At 37.3% G+C, this 25,418-nt stretch overlaps 1 protein-coding gene and 1 long non-coding RNA gene across 2 annotated transcripts; one reads left to right on the top strand and one right to left on the bottom strand.

Moving 5' to 3' along the window:
• Window positions 1–3,168, top strand: LOC140149816 (uncharacterized). The gene is made up of 3 exons (XR_011858737.1): window positions 1–27; window positions 691–756; window positions 3,156–3,168. It is a non-coding gene; the product is annotated as an uncharacterized lncRNA (long non-coding RNA).
• Window positions 3,169–14,283: 11,115 nt separating this feature from the next.
• LOC140150166 (uncharacterized) lies at window positions 14,284–22,713 on the bottom strand. The gene is made up of 2 exons (XM_072172169.1): window positions 21,744–22,713; window positions 14,284–14,360 (listed from the first exon to the last, which is right to left on the bottom strand). Exons 1-2 carry the CDS (start codon window positions 22,711–22,713, stop codon window positions 14,284–14,286), a joined length of 1,047 nt encoding a protein of 348 aa, XP_072028270.1.
• Window positions 22,714–25,418: the final 2,705 nt, after the last annotated feature.

The raw sequence follows: 25,418 nt of genomic DNA, 5'->3' as shown, positions 1-25,418 counted from the left end.
CCGAGAGTTTCCGTTGGAAATATTAAGGTAATTAGTATTATTTCAGAAAATTGAAGGTTAGATGAAAAACGAAACAGTAATCTTAAGCGAAGTTATATGTATTTTTACTTAGATTTTCACCATTGTTTCAGTCTCATTTTCACTAAATTCAACAAAATATTTTGGCGTATATAAAATTAAAATTAAATACTCTGCCCTCTAAACAAGATCAATTGTACTTCGATTGAGTATCAGGAATCGTTATATAATGATGTACAGTTAATATTCATATATTCTTTTATATAGGATGCTCAGTTTTGACATTAAAATATTTCATTCAAAACCATTCCACTTGGCTATTTCAACAAGGTAATCAGGTTTGCAATATATTAGCATTAAAATACATCTTTATTCTAAAACATTTTAGAAACAATCTTATTTTGGCGTATACTGCTGTGTTTTCATTATTAGTTCTCGCCATAACTTCACACCAATAGAGAGATTCTCAATGGCTCTTCCTTCCTAAAATAGTACCAGATTGCCGGGAATACATGTACGACAAAACGGTCCCATTTAAGGTCTACGTATGTCATCACAGCGTATGGCATCACAACGTATGGACATTCTATATATATAACTCCATATGGCCTATTAAATTATCATACAACTCGTAACTCGTGTTTTTATTTCGATTTTTATTTTGAATTTCAGCAAAACGATGCCAAGATTGTCTTTTTGTCTATGTTTGAAGGTCTAGCAAGGAAAATATTGTGTGAGGTACGTACTACCTTTAGCTACCTTTAGCGTTTGCTGCAACGAAATAAATATATTGCTTTCCTATATAATTTTAGTCATACCTTGGAATTCCATTACGCGTATGTCATGTACTGATTGGTCAGGAAATTCCCGCAATGTTGTAATGTCAACAAAAAAAGGGTTTCCAGATATGTCATTGTAAACAGACATATATCTTGCCTGATTGTTTGGGAGGTTCCTTTATTGAATGATTGCAATGGGTTTCCCTTCCGCTTGAAGTGATATTCACTTCGTACTCACTACACTCTCTTCTGGCCTTTGGAATGACATTTACTCCATTATGTTGATTCCGGCTGTCAACCCTCAACAACATTTTCTGTTTTTCCTCTACCTCAATTCAGATTTGACTAATATTATACACCTAACAAGCCAGAGTACTACAAAACACTACAAACTACTTCACGGCGCGTACGTGCATTCCACGGGATGCGATGACGCAATCACCCTAAGTGATATATGGGCACGAATTCGCTGGCCCGGGCAGCGTAAGACCCGTGGCTAGGTGTCGGCGGTCTACTGCTTGGCATGCGAGTGTTCGAATCCCACTCAGAGCCAACAACTTCTTTGTTCGTGTTTCTCGCTTTATTTCCCCTTCTGTCCCATCCAGTCGCCAAAAAGCCCTTCGGGGTTAGGGTTAACTCAAAATTAGGCAATTGAGGTATGATAATGACCTTCTCCAGTACGTTGACGACAGCAAGACTGTACTGTTGGTGCTACTTGACATGTCGGCCGCTTTCGATACGGTTGACCACCCCATTCTCCTTCAGAGGCTTAGAGATAGGTTTGGAATGTGTGATTCCGTTGTTTCCTGGTTTCGATCTTATTTTGAAAACCGTACCACCAGGGTGTCCATAAAGAATGCCTTATCCAATGAACACGTCCTCACTTATTCTCTGCCTCAAGGGTCTATCATAGGTCCTCAAGGTTTTATATTGTATATTTCACCAATAGGGGATATAATTCGCCGTCATAATATTAGTTTTCACTGCTATGCAGATGACATCCAATTATATGCTGCTTTTGATCTTAAAGTCCCCGGGGAGTGTGAACGGACCATGGATCGTATTACCAATTGCATATCTGATCTTAATATGTGGATGTTGCGCAACAAACTGCAATTGAACCAAGAAAAAACAGAGTTTTTTGTTGTTGCGGGCCCAAGAGTGTTAAATTTAGTGTCTGATATCCAACTGAAGCTCGATGGTAAAACAATTGAGCCTTCAATCTCTGTTAAGAACCTGGGTGTAACCTTTGACGGTGTAATGAACATGTCCATCCATATTAGTACCCTGTGTAAAACTATCAATTTCCACATTCGCAATCTGTGGCGCATACGCCGTTTTATTTCTCAGGAAGCCTGTCATCATGCCGTTAGAGCACTTGTCCTGTCCCGCATAGACTATGCTAATTCTCTTTTGTTTGGTGCTCGTGAGGCCGACCTCAACCGGCTACAACGTGTCCAAAATAAGGCGGCCAGGCTAGTTTTTGCTTGTGGACGGGACAGGTGCTCTGCGGATCTCCTGAACTCCTTGCATTGGCTTCAAGTGAAGGATAGAATACAGTTTAAAATATTGTTGTATGTCTATAAGTGTTTGATGAATGTCGCTCCACCATATTTATGTGACCTGCTTACCTTGCTCAGCGACACGGTAACGCACGAAAATAGGCCCAGACTCCGCTCCTCTTCAGATACCACAAGGCTCTTGGTTCCACGATCAAATAAGAGAGCTGGTGATCATTCGTTTGCTGTTGCCTCTCCACGGCTCTGGAATGAGTTGCCTATCCAGTTGAGGGAGGCGGTGTCTGTGCCTGCTTTCAAGCGTTTGCTTAAAACACATTTGTATTAATGTTGGTTGTATTTATTTCTTGCTTCATTTTGCCTGTATATTTTGTAAGGCGCTGTGCTCTTTGTTAGAGCGCCATATAAGTGTTGATTAATAATAATAATAAAATAATAACAAGTTGTGGCCATAAATCAATGAGTAGTTACTCTTTAGGACTAGTGGGGACGATTAAAAATGTATTTGTAATTAATAATAATTCGACAGGTGATGGTATCAGAAGTAAGTGAATAACCATAGAGCCACCATCCATTTCTCATATCCTAAACATGCTGTGAATGATCTCAGACTAACAGTTTGTTTGGGCAAGCAATCAAAGTGACGTCGTGACCGCCCTTTTGGGTTAAACGTTCCCAGATTTCATATTCTGTTTTTGTGCGTGACTATTTTCTTCTCAATGTTTTCGTTCAAGTAATTGATAAAGAACGTCTACAGGGCTCGAAAGCTTTGACACTGGGCTTCTTTTTTTGTGTGTGTGTAATAATAATAATTAATGATACCTTTATTAAAATATTGCAGGCTTACAAGCAGGGCATGGTCGGCACAGGATACGTATGGTTTGTGTATGGGTGGTATCGTGACCAATGGTGGACCGTTACAAACGATATTGACGATATTGAATGCACGGTAGAGGAGATGACCGAAATTATATCGTCAACCAACATTTTCGCCTTGAATAGGTTGTCGCTCAGTACTAAAGAAGAAGTGACAATCGCAGGATTTGTAAGTAAATTCAATTCAGTTTGTATTTCTATACAGGGTGAAAGAAAGACTGTAGTATTTTACGGGCAATTCCATCTGAGAGAAAATATCTCGGGGTTCCAAGATAAACATCTCAAAAAAAGTAGTTACCCCCTTTAAATAATGGTCATTATTCAAAAAACGGGCTATTGTATTACAAATCTGTAAAATGCTTTGGAAGCAGAATTTATTTCTGCACATTTTAACACCTCATTTGATACGATAGCCCAGAAAACAATAAAACACCAGTCAATTTAATGTAGTGAGGTCCAGATTTGAAAGTTGCACTTACAACAATACAAAACACTCAGATATCATTACACAGATTTCCTTCCATTAATACTGAATACAAATCAATAGAATTAACTGATTTCAATGTACGCTGTTACGTCAATATTTAGTCAATTGCTACAAATGAGGTGTCAAAATGAGCAAAAATAAATTCTGCTTCCAACGCATTTTACAGATTCGAGATGTTTAGTTTCGAATTGAATTTTAATTATCCTATCATAAATCACTATGCGACTGCGGAACCTGGTGGCCTGGTATATTGTCACTACCGTATTACTCCAGCGTATATTTTATTGTAAAAACGCAAGTTGTATCAATAATTGTTTTGTCTTGAAATGACGCTCTGATACTAGTAGAGTAGATCAAGGCTTCACACCCATGCCTACGTCCTTCCATAAGCACACAAAGTATTGCTATTAAATTTATAATTATGTTCTTTTTTTTTAAATTTAATAATCCTACTATCGAAAGACATCAAAACAACTTGAATTTGAACTTCGGGAAAGGATGAAATGGGAAGAAAATTCAGGTTACACGTTTCAGAGTGATTATGTAGGATTTGGATATGATGCTGCGTGGGCTGTTGGCCTGATGCTCAACAAAAGTGTCGAGGTGCTTAAAAATAAAGTTTTTGCAAATGGTGAAAAACGTCGACTAGAAAATTTCACTTACGATGACTCGGAAATGGGGTCTCTATTCGCAGAACTGTTGAACGAAACAGATTTTGTCGGGATGTCGGTAAGTAAATTTAGAGTTCTTTCATATATTTTTATGACTAAACGGTTGTTTATGCCCGAGGGCCGCTTGCCCATTTATACATACCAGAACATTTGGGATTCTCATTTCTTAAAAATATTAACAAACAAGAAATGTCTTTAAAAAGACAACGCCATGGATGAAGATCATGTTTCATAATTTTGCATTGCAAGTACTTGGAAAGCTAGTAAATTTGAATGTTTGGCACAACTAACCGGGTGCGAAATATTGGCATTTATTGGTAAATACCACCAATGACATACTAGGAAATACTCAAAATTTTCATGTCGAAAGCTAAATTGGAAAATGTGTGCTAAATTGGTCTACATTTAATTCATACTTGTAACAAACGGCTCAATTGAAATCACATCCTCTGAGTTTTACAACAATCCAACAATCTATATTCAGATAACCTTAAGAATGTTTGCTGCTTAATTAAGGGATTTCATATCAACCACATTTCATGACAATCCAATTATCTATTATCAGTAACTGTTAACCTTGATATTGAAGCATGGTAATTAATTTCAGATATATTTATTCGCAATGTATAGTTTACTGGTAGTTACAATCACATCATAAGGCCACTAACAGTCAATTTTGAGTTTCCCGTCACATAATTTCTGAAAACAAGTGAGGTAACTTTTTCATTATTCATTATTTTTCTGCCTTTCGTTATATGACTAACACGTATGTAAAATGTGTTGTTATTTGCCACTCACTCACTTGAAGATGGATGTTTAGCCCTAATGAGATTCAAAAGTATATTAAAAATAGTCACAATATTGACTTCAAATGAGGGTCAGAAAATGAAGTGAGGGCGGTGACGGGAAACTCAAAATCGACTTTCATTGGCCTAATCAAAAAGACTGATTTCTCAATCGCAGAGATTCCCGGTTGCTCTACACGTACCAAAAATGTATAAAACCAAAGCCACTATCTACCCCAATTACTGGTACCCCCCCCCCCCTCGAAGACTAGTGTCACTCCCAACATCAATTAGTGTTGGTAGTAGTGCACTATTTATACCCAGCTCTGGTCAGATCAGGGAATGGTCAGATAATGCTCATTATTATTGTTTAATTAGTGGTCACACTTTACTTGTCAATGCTTGTTGACAGCTTATCAGTAGTCAGATCAGCAGGGGTGCAATTGTATCCTTTTTCATAGAGCAAAATTGTTCAAAATGTTCTAAAAACCTTATTTCTGAACGGATTTTAATCGTTAACAAAGCAAAATGTATGTTTAATATATTAATTATTTCATTAATAGCAATTTCCTAAGTTTCCATCCATAAATAACCACAGAGCATTATCTGTTTACAAAATAAGTGTTTATTTTCAATTAGCCATCTTATCAGTAAAACTGATAGGAGGCCAAATTATAGTCAAATCAATTAGCCATCTTATCAGTAAAACTGATAGGAGGCCACATTATAGTCAAAAAACAGATTCTTTGTCTGGTAGTCCCGGCAACCCAGTCTATATGTGGCTCAGTTGTAAACATACACAACACAAACCGACTGTGAAGGAGCCTATATGCACGTAAACAACTTTCTAGTACATGTATAATAAAATCCGTTTTTGAGTATAATAAAGAAAGTCATGCATTGGCAACATGAAGGAAATACCTATTGCTAACTTGGTAAAATGCATACTCGTAGCCCAATCTTGTACATCATAGCACCCAGTTTGGGTTTGTAGTTTCGAAATGTTGCAATTAAACATAAGTTCTTTCAAATATGAAACGCTAAAACACAAATCTAGAACAAACAATCATTATATTTAGAAAGATATAGCAAACTTTCCATGATAGAGATTGGACCCAAGACAAAGTACACCCAAATTAGGTGACAATTCGGAATTAAGCCATGGCCGGAAAAATAACAAGTAACATTTTTTTTTAAAGTGATGTTTAAAAAACAATACCCTACCCCGCGATCGCACATCCGGGCCAGCGCTCGACAAATCACACATATATCAAAAACAAGTTGAGTGTTCGTTTTGTTGTCCTTGTATTGTTTTAAAACAATACAAGGACAACAAAACTTAAAAGTAATGAAACACTGGCTCGATTTTAATAGTTGCAAATGTATTGAAACTAATTTGTTGATCCGCTGTTTTTAATGATCGTTGTCCTGTTCTTGTCTCTCTCTCTATAATACTCATGCAGGGGCATGTCCGGCTCGAGAATGGTGACCGTATTGGGGATATGACAGTTGTGCAGATTCAAGGTGTTTATATACGTTATAGTTGATTATGTCGTTTGTTGTATTGCTCAAAACAGTGCTAATCTTTAAAGTTGAGAAAAATCCGCCATATTGGTTTGTCATTCATGGAGGGCAGACACTAGGATCCAAAATATTCTCATCTAATAGTGCACAGTTCTTTAACCACAATACATTTGTACATTCATTCAATGACATTTGAAAATTTGGGTACAAAAACTCATACTCTGCAACTTGAGGTCAAAATTTGCATTATGGTTGTTTAATTGAGGTTATTGAACTATGTCATTAGAATGAGGCCATTGTGGTCCATAGTGAGAGAGTGTACATTCGGTATTTATCGGAATGAAGCACCCAAAAGTAGAACGATTTTGCGTTTTTAGGCCTTAGCGTGGCCGTTGCAAAGGTTTGTGCATGCAGGCTAGGTGCGAGTTTTTGACACAACATGTTACGTACAAAACGCAAACTACCACGCACTTTGAATCTAAGTTTCCCGGGCGCTTTGCGAAATAATCCGGCAGTACGTTAGGTTGCCTTCATGAGCGACACACAAACATGGCGGAGTCGATACTCTTTGATTCTATCTCATTGATTTTCACAGGAAACGAGGCTCATTTGATTGGTGTGCATTACGGAACCGATGGGACTCTGGAATGGCTAAGTCAAGTAGTGTGGAAAGGTATTATTAAAAGAAAAACACAGATAGATAGATAGATAGATAGATAGATAGATAGATTTATTATTATCTTTTCACTCATTACATGATACAAGAATAATACATAAGAATAATACATTATAAAAGATATCAGGAATAATACATATATAATAAACTATGGAAATGCATAATACAACGATGAGTGAAGGAATTACAGTAAAGGCCCTAAGGCCTGTAGCTCTGTAACCCTTGATACAGGTATATGGCATTTATTTGACATGGCAGCAGGTTGGTAGACAACAAAAATGCCGAGTCCAACCAACCAGCTGTCATGTCCATCAATGACATATCATATGTTAACATTTAAGGAAAAACAAAGAAAAACAAAATGCACATATCAAAAACTAATTATTGAAAGTAAATTAATGAAATTAGTGAACCAAATATTGGTGAGGTACACATGATTGAAAGACTAAGAATAGCTTTGCATAAGATGTTGTTTATACTTTTTCCGGAATTGCTTCACTGATGACGAGCACTTGATATCAGTATCAATAGCATTCCAAAGCTTTATACCTGCATATTTAATAGATTTCTCACAAAAGACTTTCTTGACTGTGAAGACACATCTTCACACACCCAACACCCCTCCCCACACACACACACACACCCACCACCATCTTATTATACTGAATAACGAAAACTTACTCGTTTCATTGTTTCACCACTAGGGGAGACATTCCAAGTGACTATACTGCTATTATCCGAGTTAATGAAGGAATTAGTTTATATTGGTATTTGACCATGTGTATCGTAGCTGGAATTGGCATATGTTTGGCTGGATTCTTTCTGGGGTTTAACATCAGACATAAAGAACAAAGGTATGTTATTCATTACATAGATATGATGACGATTGCAACTGCAATGACGGCGAAGACCATCATGACGACGGTGATTATTATGTTGCTGTTGATGATGGGGATGCCAGCCAACAATTTTACGTTGCTACAGCGTCGTATAAACAGATAAACTTAGGTTGTCATCTACGTAGTATATACGTAAATTTGTGAACTCGTATTCGTGTTGTGACAACGTTATTTTCAACGTTGATTTTCGAATGTTGATATAACGTCATTATGACATTGTTCCGACGTCATGTTGTGAGCGTATTATTCATACGTTGTTACAACGATCGAGCGGACGTTTGAGTAATAATTTCACAACGTTGACGTTGTCACAACACGAACACGAGTTCACAAATTTACGTATCAACGTGGATGACAACCTCAGTTGGGAAAACGTAGTATGTTGGCTGGGATGGTGATGGTGGTGGTGATATGTTGTTGACGATGATGACGATAGCGATGACGATGTATGATCATGATCATGACGATTATCATGATGATCAAGAAGTTGGTGTGGGGAAAATCCATCTACAACTGCTTTTCCTGACATTGGAGATGTTGGGAATATAAAATATCTATCTTCTCTTCTTGAAAACGTGTTCTCGTATTTATCACCATTTATTTCAGAAATATAAAGATGTCCAGTCCAAATCTGAATAATCTAATCATCTTGGGAAGCATTCTTATCTACCTATGTGTGATAATTGGCGGTCTTGATGGCAATATAGTCTCCATTGAGACATTTGCAGTGATGTGCCAGGTAAAAATTACAGTGTTGCGATTATAAGAACATAAAACCATGAAAGTAACAATGAATTTAATGATGATCTACGAGTGCAATTTTGAAACCATTCATGTTTTGAATATTGTGGATTGAAGTTGGTAATGAGTTTCAGAATGGTGCACGGGTAAAAACTGAATTTAAAGCATTTGGAATGCTGTCTGTTTCTGAACATGGTACTCTATGTTTTTTCCTGTATTGTATCTGTTATTTTGACTTATACCTATTTTGTTTGGATGATTGCCAATAAAATTCTGATTTTGATTCTGATTCAAATACGGTATGGATATGGCAATAAGAGCTTGTTGGATGATTTAAAACAAAACGGTTAAGTGTGATTCCATTCTTCGATTTTGTCTCAAGCATTCGAAGCTGTATGGGGGTCTCAAACGGAGTACGCGAATTCAAGCAAGGGTCTGACCAGAGCAAAATACATTTGTTGTTTTACCGCTACTGGACATAATCCATAGATTTCTGCGGAGGAACCACAATGCTTGGTTTACTTTTGTTGTGATATTGTTTATGTGATGAGACCATTTCATATTGTATGTCAGTTCAACTTGGATAGACTGTTGGTTCATCTCTAGAACACAAATGATTGTCATTTGGGGAAAGCATGAACCATTTCATGTAAGGGGAACAATATTGGGACCACTCATGTTTTTAATCTATATTAGCCTCATCGCCAACAATCATTCATTCGGCTGCAAAGCAGGCGACTACAAAATTTCTCCATGTACTACGATTTGAAGCCAAAGCGGTAATGGCAACTGGCAGTAAAAAGTTGTGGATGTCCCCCAACAGATTTTGCACATAATACTTCTTATGTGCACAATCTGTTGGATGTTCTTTGCCTTTTTGGTCTTCTTTTAGCATGTAATGGGGTATTAGAGAGTATATCTTCTGCAGAGTTCATCTTCCTGCAGAGGATGATTTAAGGAAGCCCCATCATGCACTGTAAAAGTGTTGTCACTAGAGTTTCAACTGCCACTTTACTTTTCAATTCCCATTGAACTCTGTGCAAAAGATGTTGTTTTAGAATTGCCCGTGTGTCATTATTAGTTGGTCGATTTCAGATCTAAAGTGATGTATGCATGAATGATAATCCACACCTTCTGTAGATAACATAAAATGTGAAATCGACCAACCTTTAGAAGGTGTTTTTATTGTAAATATATCTGTCCAAATTCAAATTTAACCATGCACGTGTGTATGCAGTGGGCGGGCAGTGGTGTCATGTTCACTCACACAGCTGTGCTAACCGCAAGACTTGCTGGGAAGTGCTTAAATCATCCTCTGATCTTCCTGCATCTTCAGGATATATAGTTGTCATGATTTGATAGAATAATGATATTTAAGAGACTCAGTGTTGGTGATTGTATATTCATTACTGACATGTGATGCACATTATTCTATAACATGATGTCGCAAAAGCGTTGATCTTATGTTCCATGTCAGTAGATATCACCCAGGACTCACAGCCAAAGAGCAATACTGTAACACATGTGATGTGAAAAAGCATATGATTTTTATTGTATTGTGCTTTCTTAAGGTTCGTGTATGGCTCATTTCAACCGGCTTTGTGCTCGGCTTTGGCTCAATGTTCGCCAAGACGTGGCGTGTGTATCGAATAGCTGCTCTTAAAACTCCTAAGAAAATGGTAAGACGGGAGATCGGCACGATTTACTTCAATCGCACACGCTTTTATATTGCTCAACATTTAGCATCTAGTTCCTTATTCATGTACTAGTATATGTAGACAAGACAAGCGAAACTTTTCCTTACCTTCCGCTTGTCTAAAGATTTGGAGTTTTGGTCTGGTTATGTTGTGTATACCTATTATATCGTATTAAATGTACAGGGAAGGAATGCATGATGCGCACGATTCTAGACGCTTCATTATATATCTGTGTATCTCACATTTGTTTTTGCTGAAAAGATAATAAAAGACTCATTTTGAAGCATGAGGGACACGCCTACCCCACCCGACATGCCCATCTATAAAACATAATTACCTTCTTTTACATTAAATATGAAAATAACGTTTGCGTTTATTGTTTATTGTTTATTACAGGCAGTAACAGATAACCACCTATTTCTTATGGTGGCCGTGTTCCTCGCTATCGATGTATTAGTATTGACACTGTGGCAAATAATTGATCCGATATATGTACAAGTTATTGATCTTTATTCGAGGGTAAGTTTCCCTTTTCTCCACAGATCTGACCACCTGTGGCAGTATTTTCATTAAGCCTTCTTCCTCTAGGAAATTAATATTAATTCTACACAAGGACCATTAACCAATCTCGACTTCAAATAATGCTACTTTTTATGGCATTTGGCTTACTTGGCTATAGAAGTGATTATTTACTTCTTCCGGGAAAATGGACTATCCCACTGCCCTATTATGAATCCTGTCATGTACTCAAGTTTCGAAATAGCGAGCCCAAAAGGCTCGATCCTGCATCGAGTAGCGTATTTAGAGGGCAGCAGTAAAAAGTGATTAAAAACTTTATCAAAATAATACATATTAGCTCCGAATCCAAGATGCATTTGTGAACAATTATTCTACTTTAAGGAAACTGACATAACCAATCAAGTTATCATACCATATATCGAGCAATGCACTTCAGGCAAGATTGGATACTGGTTTGCTGTTTTATACGTCTATAAAGGACTGCTACTTATATTTGGCACGTTTTTGGCATGGGAGACGAGAACGGTAAGGATGGGTTGTTTTTCCTCTTAATCATGTTAATATTTATAGTTGTACCTTCCTCAGTTACGCCTAGTAATTGCAGTCGGAGGATGAATTGATTCTGTTGTTCAATACAAAACGGCGCTTTGAGACGGTGTGTTCTGTTCACATTAAAAGCTATGCAAGTTTGGTATTTGTTGTTGTTTTAGTTGTTGTAGAAACATTTTCCCTTGCTTTTACGAATATATTTAATCTACTTTTCCCTGTATTTTTAAGATCCACATTCCAGAACTCAATGACAGTAAACTGATCGGGATTTGTGTGTACAACACCGTAGTGCTATGCATTGTGGGAGTTTCCGTTAGTTTCCTGATAACTAATAACACAGCGGCGCTGTTCATCTTTACTTCATGCATTATCATCTTCTGTGCAACTTTGACTCTGGTGGTTCTATTTGTACCAAAGGTAATTAAATGCTTTTGCGTATAATTTGAGACGAGTACAATCTCAAGTATGATCTTATGCGTGTTTTTAACCTTTTGGCAATTCATATATTGCCAAGAGGCTCAAAACTGTTGGTACGCTTAAGATGATTGGCAGTTTGTGATTTCTAATATCCGGTGATGCATTGATTTAAGTATATCACGACGAAATTATTGGACATCTAGGTTTGCATCTTGAACAATTTTGGACGTCTAAGTTTAGGCCAATAATCTTAGACGTATTTTGAGTCTGAAATCTATCTATATACTAATAGGTGTTTTCTCTTCTCTTAAAGTATTCCATAAAGTATCAAAGAGTATTATACATATTTTTTTGTTAATGAACAGGTAATCTCTGTATGTAAACATCCAAAAGGAAGACCAGTAAGCTGCGTAAGAAGAAGCAGCGACCTCCTTGGATCCAGTAAGGAGAATACCAACACCACGTCTGAGGACATCCAGAAATTACAAACCAGAATTCATGAGGTATAAGCACTATTTAGATGATTTTGTTTAGTCTTGACGCAATTGCGGTGAGAGAATACGGAATCTGACCAATCAGCTAAATCCATCTTTGTTGCATTATGCTTCATTTACCACGAATAATGTGTTCTCTTACTGTACTTTAAACCCCTTCCCGAGGCAAATAATTCATTTATTTCATCTGACAACAATACGATCCATCTCATATCGTCTTCGTCTGTATTCATGTATTCCCACACCCAAGGCCTGTGAAGTTATTAATTTGGCCTGTGAAAGAAGGCAGATATTTTTTGGGACAGTGGAGACATTTCGATAGACCAAGACGTAGGGCAAACTATTTTATCAGGGTTAAGCATGGTAAGGACTGAAAACCCCTTCCCGAGGCAAATAATTCATTTATTTCATCTGACAACAAAACGCTAAAGCGTTACATTGAAAACAAAACAATATTGATTTAAGTTCAGCTTAGTTCGATCCAAATAGAGAGATTTTATTTACATGTATGAGTATACAATAGGCTACCAGTCTTATAAGCAATACTATTTAGATATTAGGTGAGGTTTGGGGGTGATACGGACTCCGAGATTAGACGTAATCCGTATTACACTTAAACCTCACCTAATAAACGATTTTACCATACCGTAGGCCAACAAATAATCTCACGTAACGAAAAAAATATTCACGGGCGTAATTCTTGGCTGGACTAATTTTGACTCATTTTTATGTTTTGATGAATCCCAAGTGTGTGAAAATATTGGATCCAATTAATAATGATAAAATTGGATGATTTACCCTCAATATTTATTGGTCTCGCTATGAGCTTTAAAATATTGGGTGAGACGTATAGCTCGACCAATAAATATGCGTTGAATCTATCCTATTTTATAGCAAACCCGTCTACACGATAATCCTCGTAAAGTAGGCCTAATTCTCCAATAAAGCTTGAAAGCTCAACCAGCACGGTCATCTTCCACACCAACTCAACTCAACTGAGACCACTGAAACCCGCTTTTTGCTGCAAATTTCGTTCAGAAAGGCTCTCTGAATTTGGAGTGGCAAATCTCAGTGAAATTCGTGTTTCAATACATTTGAAAATAATCAGGAAACTAATTATTTCCAATAGCATAATAGGCAGGAAATTGAAATTACAAAAATAGTAAAGTTATTCAACTTAAAATAAAATAGCATATGTGCATATGCGCTGTGTAATAAATACGGTATGAGACCTGGTGGGAGGGTAAAATGGGGGACTGAAATTTTAGACAAACAAAAAAGGGCACACGTTCATGAGGTGCCTTTAAATGAGCTAAAAAGGCTTACGAAAACAGTACGAAAACAAATATGCGGCAAATTTTCATGCTTGCTGCGCTCGCAACATATATCTAGACCATTTAAGGTTTGTAAATTGGAATCCCAAACATTTGGCATATGCAAGAGGGGGCAGGCCGAGGCAATAATTATTCCACAGCATTTAAGTCCCAATTTATCCTTCGTTTCTTAGGTCAACCGAGTTTCTATCATGTATTTTTTATTTTTTAGTTGGAGACCGAACTAAAAGGAGCAGCACAATCATCAAGTGGGCCACAAAATGGGAAGGGAAGCAGGAAATTCGGCGTTTGGTGTAGCCATTATGTGTGCGGATGTTGCTCTTCTACTACATCAGAAGGTGCAGAGATGCAAGGAGTAGACAACCCTGCCGTTATTACTGATTCAAATAATATATAAACATATAATAATGATAATAATAACAACTACAACAGCAACAATAATAATAATAATAATAATAATAATGATAACAATAATAATAATAATAATAATAATAATAATAATAATAATAATAATAATAATAATAATAATAATAATAATAATAATAATAATAATAATAATAATAATAATTGTCACACCCGAAGGATGAACATGTTGGATTATAATTAAAAACAGCGGTACTGTTCACACAAATAAGAATTATGAACACAAGACAACAGTAATTTAAATCTTTAAATGATTATTTCATTTAATATGTTCTTAGATTAGTATATCTTCTGTTGTTCTTTTATATTAACACAATTGCATTTACATTATAACATTTTAAACTACATACATACAACTTCTTTCAATAATCTGACTTAATTGATTAGCAGTCCCAGAAGAACGCCAAATATGGATTAAAAGACCTTTGACCTTGGATGTACAACAGCATGTTATGATCTAATGGGAAACTGTGCACATCAACAAACACCATTTCTATCAAAAAGGCAACGGCCGATATAATTTGAAACCACATAAATTACTAGAGTTGGTTCTTCTCTTGGATTTGGACCAAGCTTTAGAATATCGACTGTTGCGTTTTGAAATAAAACAAACCAGAAATTTATCACCCATTGTAAAAGATATGGCACATGTACCGAATACATGTACATACATTGGCTTGGCTGACCTTGTGGATTTCCTGGCCCAGCCATGCTAACCACATAAAGGAGATTATACGATTAACCTAGTGCAGCTATTGTCATAGCAGGGTATTATTATGTAATACTCCTGATCCATATTTGGCACTCTCTTGGACTGATTAGATCCAATCATAAAATCAAAAATTTAAACAAAGTATTATTGTTCAAATGATCAAAAGTTAAAGTGGGTAAGAGGTGATTATTCCTTATTCTTAATCTCAACTCACATGCAACAATATAATTAGGGATGACCAATGAACCATCAACTTGATTAGAACACTCCCATAGACATGCAGGGAGCTCAACTGTGCACTGCTTGCACAGACATTTCTAAATTGAGCTCATTCTTTTTTTTTTCATAGTTTTTCTGTAAAAATTGGAGATGTTAATGCCAATTATGTTTTGCAACTATCCTGCAAATTACAGCATCATAACTTATTTGGTTTTTCTGTAAGTGTGAGTCAAAATTGGTCAATCGCCACAGTGCGCTTAATTGCCAGTGGCCCAGTGCAGCACTGCTCAGAATGGCACAAAATATTCAGATGAAAAGATCAGGTGAACACCTTGACCTACTGAGCTGTAATTTGGCAGAGTTGTTGTTATTACCTCTATCATACCCTCTGTAAAAAGGAAAAAAAACCGGACAAGTAGATCTCGAGTTAAAATTAAATCACCAGCTTCCTTTGGAATTTCCAAACACCTTTCGAATCATGTTAAATAGACACCTTTCTGAACATAAATGTGAAGTTTCATGCTCATTTGTTGTATTATTCACCTGATCTCAACCCTAAACATTTTCTTATATTTATACCATCTGCACTGACTTGCTGCTATACACGCACAGGAGCTGTACTTTTAAAATACCCGCCTAATCAATAATGAGTCTTTCACTCCATTATTAAAGTACTGTGCTCTCTGTAGCATATGGAGTGACCAAGCCCTGGATGTGATGGTTTTGTAGCACATGACATTATTCATTCAAGCCTATCAAGGTCTGTTATTAGCCACTTGCTGAATGGCTGGGTATTATCAGCTATCAAAGAGATACCTTATGCTGCTGCCAATCACAATAGAGGTTAAAACATTTTGTTAAAACCCCAGAAGTGATATCAGGATAAAGCTGTGCATGTTGGTACTTGATTGTTTGGATTCCTATGTTGAAAATCCCTTGTAGTACATTAGTATTTTTCTTATGTGTAGTGTATATTGTTGTGGAAAAAAAGTTCACCTGGACTTTTGATTTTGTGCCACTTTGGCCATTATGGATGATTTTTGGCAAATGTTTTCTAAAAGCATGATTTCAGTGCCTCGGTTTGAAGAAATACTTAATGCTATTGACTAGTAAAGTGCCATTTCATAAGAAACCCTTTGATACTTTCACAATATGCTTGTTTCATGTTTGCATATATATTAAAATAAAGAAATATAAAAGGTAAATATATGCTTATACCAATTTTGCTCACATTGCTATATTTAGACTTTGTCAATTTATTTCGTTCCAATGACCGGTCAGAATGGGAAACTTTGAAAATTCATAATTCGAAAAGTTTTTGACCAATTTTGACCATTTAACCACCAAAATACTTCTGTTGATGAGTTCTTTCCAGAAAACAATCTTTTGTAGCAAAAGGGGCAACATGAAATTATGATGGTCATCCCTAATATAATAGGTAAGGTGTAAGGAATCAATCAGCTCTTTTTACCCTAATTGTATTTTACAACAACTGATAAATGCTTAATTGAAAACAAATTGATTTTCTTCAGATAATTCAATTATTGCAACTTATATGAATGGGTGACATTGACTGATTCACAAGCAAATTATTTTTAAAAAAATGATAGCCGAAAATATCAAATAATACAATGACCTATTTTTGAAGTAATCCACTCAAAATTAAAATTCAGTTTGAAGTATTGTGATCAATACATCAAATCAATGTTGTGTAATTCAAAATCAAATATTTAATATCCACACATATAACAATTTAAAATAAATTAAAGGTATTTGACAATTATTAACCAAATACAAATGTTTCGTCTTGATGAGTAACGTAACTTTCTCGTGTATTTCAATCTTAAATATATAACATACACGAATAACAATTATTCAAATAAAAAAAATTAAATATCTTTGACAATGATGTACAAAATTCAACTGCTTCGTTAGATGAGTACCTGAGTTGAGTTGAATATTGGAGTTCTCAATTCATTTCATTTCAGTTCATTTCAGTTCAAATCCATTATTTATTTTTTTTTTTTAAATCAATACCGACATTTTTAAACTTCATATATTTAGTTGGAACCATGGATGTTTCAACATGTTCGTATACAGCCGTCCTGGAATTGGTTGATGGTGTGCTGACCCCGAATCTCTACAGATTGGTTTGTCTTAGTTAGGGTGGCCAAACCGTCACTTTAAATGGTACAGCTGATTAATTCACAGGGATTTGGTTGGTAACGGTAACAATGTCTGGTTCATGGTTGGATGTATCGGTCGAGAATTCATCCGTCAGTTTTGGTGACTTCCAATTCAGTTGCAGATCGCATTTCAAACTCACACACCTGTGTGACTCCAACAGCTCTATCTTCACAACTCCATAGTGTGATGATAATAATTATGCCAACTTATACCACCCTCTGCCTGGGTACAATAAAACAATTGCAAAGCCTATCTTTGGCTTGGATAGGTCTTATACTGGTATAAAACAAGAACAATCAATTTTGTTCTCACAAAATATACTGATGATGCGATCAATTTTGCAACACACACACACACAATATTTTGTGTGTTCACTTGACCAAGTCTTGTCTGGAAGTGAGGACTCCCTCTTCACAATGTATGCTTGCCTACAATTAGTTTAACCTTATGCATATTTGATAGTGTTCTATTGTATTATTACACTTGACATAAAATAACAATAGATGAACAGAATAAGACTGATCCATTTTAATAAACAGGTGAATCACAGGCCTATCAACTGGCAACTCTCAGCTAGTTGACCAAATCATGCACTAAGCTAAAGTTTTCCAAAATCACAAAAAAAAAATGAAAGTTTAATTTTGGTATCTGTACTGACAATAATAATAACAATAATAATAATAATAATAATAATTTTATACATCAGAGAGTTGAAAGCCATGAATGCAAGCAGACTTATTCTTTATTCTTGTTGCTTCTCTTTTTGGCGTTCTTATATTTTTACGGATAGTTTATATATAGCCCGTAGATCTAGATGTGCAGCGCGCAGTGTGAGTCTTTCGGCGTATGGTCCAGGGCCCGCTTCGGGGGCCCTGGTGGGGGTCCAGGGGAGAAGCCCCCTGAAGCTGTTTGCATTTATAGAAATTTATATTTAATTTTTATTTGCTGAGATTCAGAAATGGTGCCAAAATTTGACCCATGGGCTACCGTGATAGGAATCCCAATTAAAACATATTTTTGGCAAATATGATTTGTTTACAACTAAGCATTTCAATACGAACAATGACAAGAGAATATATTTATTTTGGGGCCCTGGGCCCAGGCCCATCTGGACCAATGATAAATCCGGCCCTGGATCCTCGCTCAAGTTCTGGGTAGATGCAATGTAACTTGACGACAGCAGGAAAGTGACATTGATCAAACGAAATCTACTGAACTACATCATTCCCAGTGGGCACAGGTTAGGATTTCGACGTTGTATCAACGTTGATACAACGTCGAAATCTAACCTAACCAGATTTCAACCTGATTTCAACCTAGAGATTGGTTGAAATCAGGTTGAAATTTCAACGTCGATACAACGTTGAAATTTCAACCTGATTTCAACCAACTTTTAATGCAAAAAATTAAGAAGGTTGAAATCAGGTTGAACTTCAACGTTGATACAACGTTGAAGTTTCAACCTGATTTCAACCAATGTTTCAACGCACAACTTAATGGCCTTTTTAATGCATAAAATATTATTAGGACGAAATAGGCCTATGCTTAGTATATTAACATGATTAAAGTAAATTATATCCATGCCGCATGATCTCCCGATTTATACCGTACTTCCGTTTCTCTTCTTCAAAAGTGGCCCGCCGCGGCGTTCACTACCTCCAACAAGCATGTAATGACTTACGCGAAAACACCGGGTGGTAGGGGCCTACGGGGTAAGCTATACGGCCCCGTCGCCGCTCAATTGGCGGGCTGATGTTGATATGGGAATTCCTACAACTTGGTGGAAGCTGGTGCGACAAACACTTGTTGAGGGATGCAAAAAAAAGGGGGGGGTGCTTAAAAGTTTTGACCCTTCTAGGGGGTGGCCTTGAAAAAAATAAACTAAACATTTTCCTGTGAAACTTGAGTTTACATGATTTTCGATGGGAATGACCCATAATTTTTATGTCAAAAAGGGGACCCTGAACTCTTTGAGAACTGATAATTTTTTTTGCATCAGACCCCCCTAACAAGTGTTTTTGAACGGTCCCTAATAGGCCTATTGTTATTTCGCATAATCTTTTAACCATTTTACTAACCCGTGATATCGCCCCGGGTAATGCCCTGGTATCGCCCGGCGTAGCCGGCGTCAGAGGTGCAGAGGTCGGCACCCATACGCGGGAGGCAACCGGGTGTGGAGTGAGTGGGCCGTACGCAGCGGTCATGTAGTCGGGCCCCTAGCCCCTGGCTGGAGCCGGCCGCATCATAGGCCTCTATGTTGTCGATCATAGTCGGCGAAAGCAGAGGAGGGGGAACGCACTCTCTCAATTTTTTTTTCATGGGACGGCAAGTGTTAGGTAGGCCTATATACACGCCCAGACAAACGAGAACCTAGACCAATTACTTTGACCCGCGTAGTGAAGCCGACACTGCTTAGCGACGAATTTGACAAGGACGCATACCCGGACGCAAACAATCAGACATGTTCGCGTCTACGGAACATGTTGCATTTGACGCGGGTGATAACAGCGCAGTAGCCACGCAAACGTCAGAATGTACGCGATATATCTCCGCGCCTAGTAACCCCGTCAATCCGTCAATATCACCTTGGATAGGCCTACGGGGCTTCACCTCCCGCTGTGGTAAGGGATGGGGAGTCATAGGTCTAGGTGGTATGTCTATGTATACACGCACGTTTGGCAAGCTATTGTAGGTGGGTGCGTACGCTCGCGCACATTGCCGGTAGGCCCTACACACACGCGTTCGCAAGTGTTGGTGAGCGGTTCGCAAATGTTTGCGAGTACGCACTCACGTTTGCAAGTTTTCATGCGTACGCTTGCGAACATTGCCGGTATGCACACACGTTCGCAAGTGTTTGCAAGTACGCACGCGCGTGCACAAGTGTTTGCAAGTACGCATGCGCAATCTCAAGTGATTATATGATATTGCGGTTTATGGGTACGCATGCACATGCTCAAGTCTTATGGGTATGCACATGCGTTCGCGAGTTATTGCGGGTACGCACGCGCGTACACAAGTACTTGCAAGTACAAACGTACGTTCGCAAATGTTTAATGGGCACGCATTTGGCATAACATAACATAACATAACAACGGCGCTTGATATAGCGCAATACCAAAAATATGAACATTGCGCTTTACAAATATATACAAAAATAACAACGGCAAAATACATTAGAAAATATACGTTTTAAGACCCTTTTTAAAAGATTCAACTGTGAGAGCAGTGCGAAGTGTAGCCGGTAACTGGTTCCAGAGGGTTGGACCAGACACACTAAATGAACCATCACCAATTTTTCTCTTACTCCTGGGGATGACAAGGCGAGTAATATCAAGCTCAGAGCGAAGGCCCTTCCTAGGTGGAATGTAGGTAGCGATGTAGTCTGTGAGATATATCGGTGATAGTCCATTTAGCACTTTGAAAACGTGAAGAATAATTTTAAAACGAATTCGTTTATCAACCGGAAACCAGTGGAGCGAGTTTAACAAAGGAGATGTAGAATGACGGCGCGGAACTTGGTAAACTATGCAAGCCGCCCGATTTTGTAGGCGCTGTAGACGAGCAAGATCTTTTACGTTGCATCCAAACAGGAGCGCATTGCCATAGTCAAGTTTAGATAAAATAAGTGCCCGCATAGCATTTGAGGAAGCATCATGGTCTATGAATCTGCGTATCTTAGCCAAGTTCCACAGTAAGAAATTAATTGATTTGCACATGGATGTGATTTGATTAGACATAGTCATAGCAGCGTCAAAAATGATACCCAGATTTTTAATGGTGGGAGATGGAACAATATCAGCGCAACCAATTTGTATTGTGATCTCAGACAATCTGGTGATGTTATATTTCGAGGCAGCAATAAAAAATTCTGTCTTAGAGTCATTCAGTTTTAGCATGTTGTTCAACAGCCAAACACGAAGCTCCTCGACACAAGCTGTTATTTTGAAAATTGCGCACGCTGCATCCCCTGGTACCTTAGGATTGAAAACCATGTATATCTGAACATCATCAGCATAAATATGAAAATTTAGCCCATGACGACGAATTATGGAAGCAACATATTGTGCATACATGGTAAAAACCCTGGGGCCAATTATAGACCCTTGTGGAACACCGCAATTTAAATCAAATTTGTCAGACATTATGCCAGCAATAGAAACTCTGAAATGACGATTGGTTATATAAGACTGGAACCATTTTAGGGCAGTGCCTTTGATACCAAAGCCATGTTCTAAACGATGAAGCAGGATATCATGGTCAATGGTATCAAAGGCAGCAGAGAGGTCAAGCATAATTAGGAAAGCAGCCATATCATCATCAAGGGCAAGTGTGATATCATTCTTAACTTTGAGCAATGCCGTTTCAGTGCTGTGCTTAGTTTTGTAAGCAGACTGATATACTTCTTCAAGATCGTTTGCCTGCATGTGCTCATTTACTTGGACGATGGCTGCCTTCTCAATTATCTTACCCATAAAAGCTATATTTGAAACAGGCCTGTAATTCTTAAATTCATTCCAGGCCAAAGTGATCTTTTTAAGGACTGAAGTCACAATAGCCTGCTTTAAATAATCAGGAAATACACCACAAGTGATAGAAGTATTTACAATCTGGGTAATTCTTGGTAAAACAACATCAATATTTTCTTTAAGTAACCAAGTTGGTAAGCAATCCAGATGACACGATTTGTTGGTACAACCCATAATGATATTACGGACTTCCTTTTGCGTAAGCTTTCTAAAGCAAACTAAGTCATTCTGAATAACAACATCAGTATACATATCATCAGTACAACAGAAATTACTATCAACATTACTATCAGAACTAATACTGGCTCTTATGTTGTCCACCTTCTCAGTAAAGAAGTGACCAAACTTATTACTCAGCACATCAGGGGTGTATAATGTAGGCAAGATTCTAACATTTTGATTTAAAAGAACACCTATTATCTGGAAGGTTTCTTTAGCCCCTGCTCCAAGCAACTTTTCATTATAATACTGTTTCTTTGAAGCCTCCACCGCTTTGATGTAATGAACGTGTTGTTTTTTGTACGCATCTCTATCATCATCTTGTTTACTTTTCATCCACTTTCTTTCGAGCCTACGTTGCTCCAGCTTCTCAGCTCGGATTTGCTCATCATACCAAGGAGGCCTAGGACGAACAAGACGCGATCTTGTGGCTGAAGGGAACATGCGAGTTCGCAAGTGTTCGCAAGTGTTTTCGTGTTTGCATGTGCGTTCGCAAGTGTTTATGAGTGCGTGCGCAGGTTATTTGCATGTGCGCATGCCCATTCGCAAATGTTTGCGAGTACGTAAACACGTTTGCAAGTATTTGAAAGTACGACACGTGTGCGCAAGTGTTTGCATGTACACACTCGTTCGCAAGTGTTTATGCGTACGCATGCACGTTCGTAAGTGTTTGCAAGTACGCAAGCGTGTGCGCAAGTGTTTATGGTACGCACGCACATCTGCAAGTGTTTATGGATACGCACCTGCGTTCAAAAGTTATTTCGGGTACGCACGTGCGTGCGCAGGTGTTTGCAAGTACGTATCGCTTTCGCCCAACACTATGGGATATTGCCCAATGTACAGCAGTGAAAGTAAATCATGTAAATGGAGTTACACACGTACGAGTGACGTACATGAACTTGAGGCCTAAATTTGCAAATAAAACAGGTTAGTAAACATTTAAATTTTCTTTAAAAGTCTACTGGAATTTTGGACATATTGCAGCATGTATATTTCAACTTGTTTTTCCATTTTGTATCATCAGGATATGTTAAAATAGTTAAGCTTACTAAGCAGTTAAGATACATGCCTGTACTAGTCATTGCATTGGTAGTGTTGTTCATGTTGTTCGAGCATATTCTCTAACGCAATGCGAGGGTATCCGTGAGCAAATTCGTTGCTAGTGTTTTTCGAGCAACATGCCTGCTGATGCTGCATGCTGTATATACGATGAATGCACCATTAGACAGACACGATACCGTCATGACAGTGCCTTGACTTGTACTTTGTAGAAGACTCGGGCGGTCAGTTTGGAATATTTGCTGGGGCAATGCAAATGTAATTAACAAACTAAGCATGCTAGGCCCCTAGTCATATCGTACAGTATAAAGGTCTTGCTTGTCTAATAAAGAACTTTGGGAATAGGACTCGCTTAATATTTTAACCGGCGAGGTAGGTACCAGGGAATAATCACACGGCTTGGTAGATGCGTCTTAGTTCACTCGTCTCGGCTAGTCCCTCAAGATTGGTATTCGGTTCATCGTCTCTTCATCATAGATTTGGCCTGAGTAGGGGCGCTAAATAAAGTTCTTCATAGAACCAGAGGTTCAACCAGGGACTTATTTAGGCTTTTAGAATCAGCCAAGCACGAGTATTATCACACAAACATGAAGACAAACAAAACCCAATTTACTGTTAATTAAGTTATATTTATTACTTACTACATCTTCTTCATTCGGTATGAAACTTTATATTAAAACTAACAAGAGAACTAGGAGTAGAACAAACTCCATTATCCAGTAATAATTAGCGAGAATTGTACTCGCTCTAAACTAAGAAGTTGTGTTCAAATCTTGACGCACACGGAGAGTTTATGGAGAGATGTTAACCATCTGAGTGAATGCCACAGACTACAATTCATTCTCAGTTTGCGTCGTCCACAAAACCTCTCTTTACAAAAAGACCATTGTGACGTTTAACGATAGTCTAATCGAAATGATACGAGAGAGTGATCTCACTCGAGGTGAATGACACCATAGTTTTGAATAAATAAATAAATTAAAATAGAAGGCACGGGCTATAAAATAATATATCGCCACAACATACGCCCTCCCTAAAAGTTTTGGCGCCTGACAAAAGTAAATTTATTGAACACCAAATTTGTTCTACTTTCCAGTTCATAATTCAATTGCAAATTTCATTTATGTTTATACAATCATTGACTGTCTCTGATACAATTCAGGACATTTTTATAATTCATTGATTATTAAACAAAATTTTATGAAGGTATATCCATGCGATATAAATCCTCTTATCCTCGTCAGTGTATCCTCGTTATTGTTTCCTTGTTACGAAATGTAATTCATCGATGCATCGATGCATCGTCGTATCAGCATCTGTGGAACTCCTGATACCGAATTGACCCGAAGGCCTAATTTTCAGGTAATTTTGGTTTCACGGAAAAAGTCAAGACTACATTGTATTTACATTACACAAACATATCCCTTACATACCCTTTCACGTTCTTAGACAAAACTCTTCTCCGGGGTTCCAAAATGAATACATCGAGATGGGAATATTTCTTTCGAGGATTTTCTCTGACTGATTTCCTTCAATATTGCAATATATTGTAACACGCAAAAGTACATATCGCGAAATACAATAATATACCTTACTTTAATTGAATCAAAAATAAAATGATGGTGGCATCAACATTACAATTCTACATTTCTTAATTTCTTAAATGTTTCATTACTTTATTACCTACAAACAATTTGTTCCAATAATGTACAAATCCACAACATACGCGCCAACCAAATATACATTTGGGCTCATTGTCATTATAATTCAAAATACATTTTTTTGTGATAATCCAATTCCACACAACTACAAATAGTACAATTGTGACAAACTTTCAAATTACAATTCACAATCAATTCAACATATAACTTGCTTTCTGCATTTATCAACTGTCAAATATATTTGATTTCATTTTGACAACCTTTATATTAGTCATTCATAAATTTGTGAATGCACACAAATCTTTAGAAGTATTCTTTGATAATTACAAATCGCATAATAATTATAATATTATGCCTAATTTCACATTTTTTTTAAAGACATTATATTTTTCATACAGCCTTTTGATCGAGTTGCTTACAACTGATCTA

The sequence above is a fragment of the Amphiura filiformis genome, chromosome 4, assembly GCF_039555335.1.
Source record: "Amphiura filiformis chromosome 4, Afil_fr2py, whole genome shotgun sequence".
In the NCBI taxonomy this organism is placed as follows: domain Eukaryota; kingdom Metazoa; phylum Echinodermata; class Ophiuroidea; order Amphilepidida; family Amphiuridae; genus Amphiura; species Amphiura filiformis.
The sequence above is the reverse complement of the archived record's forward strand: the minus strand, read 5'-3'. Positions and strand labels throughout refer to the sequence as shown.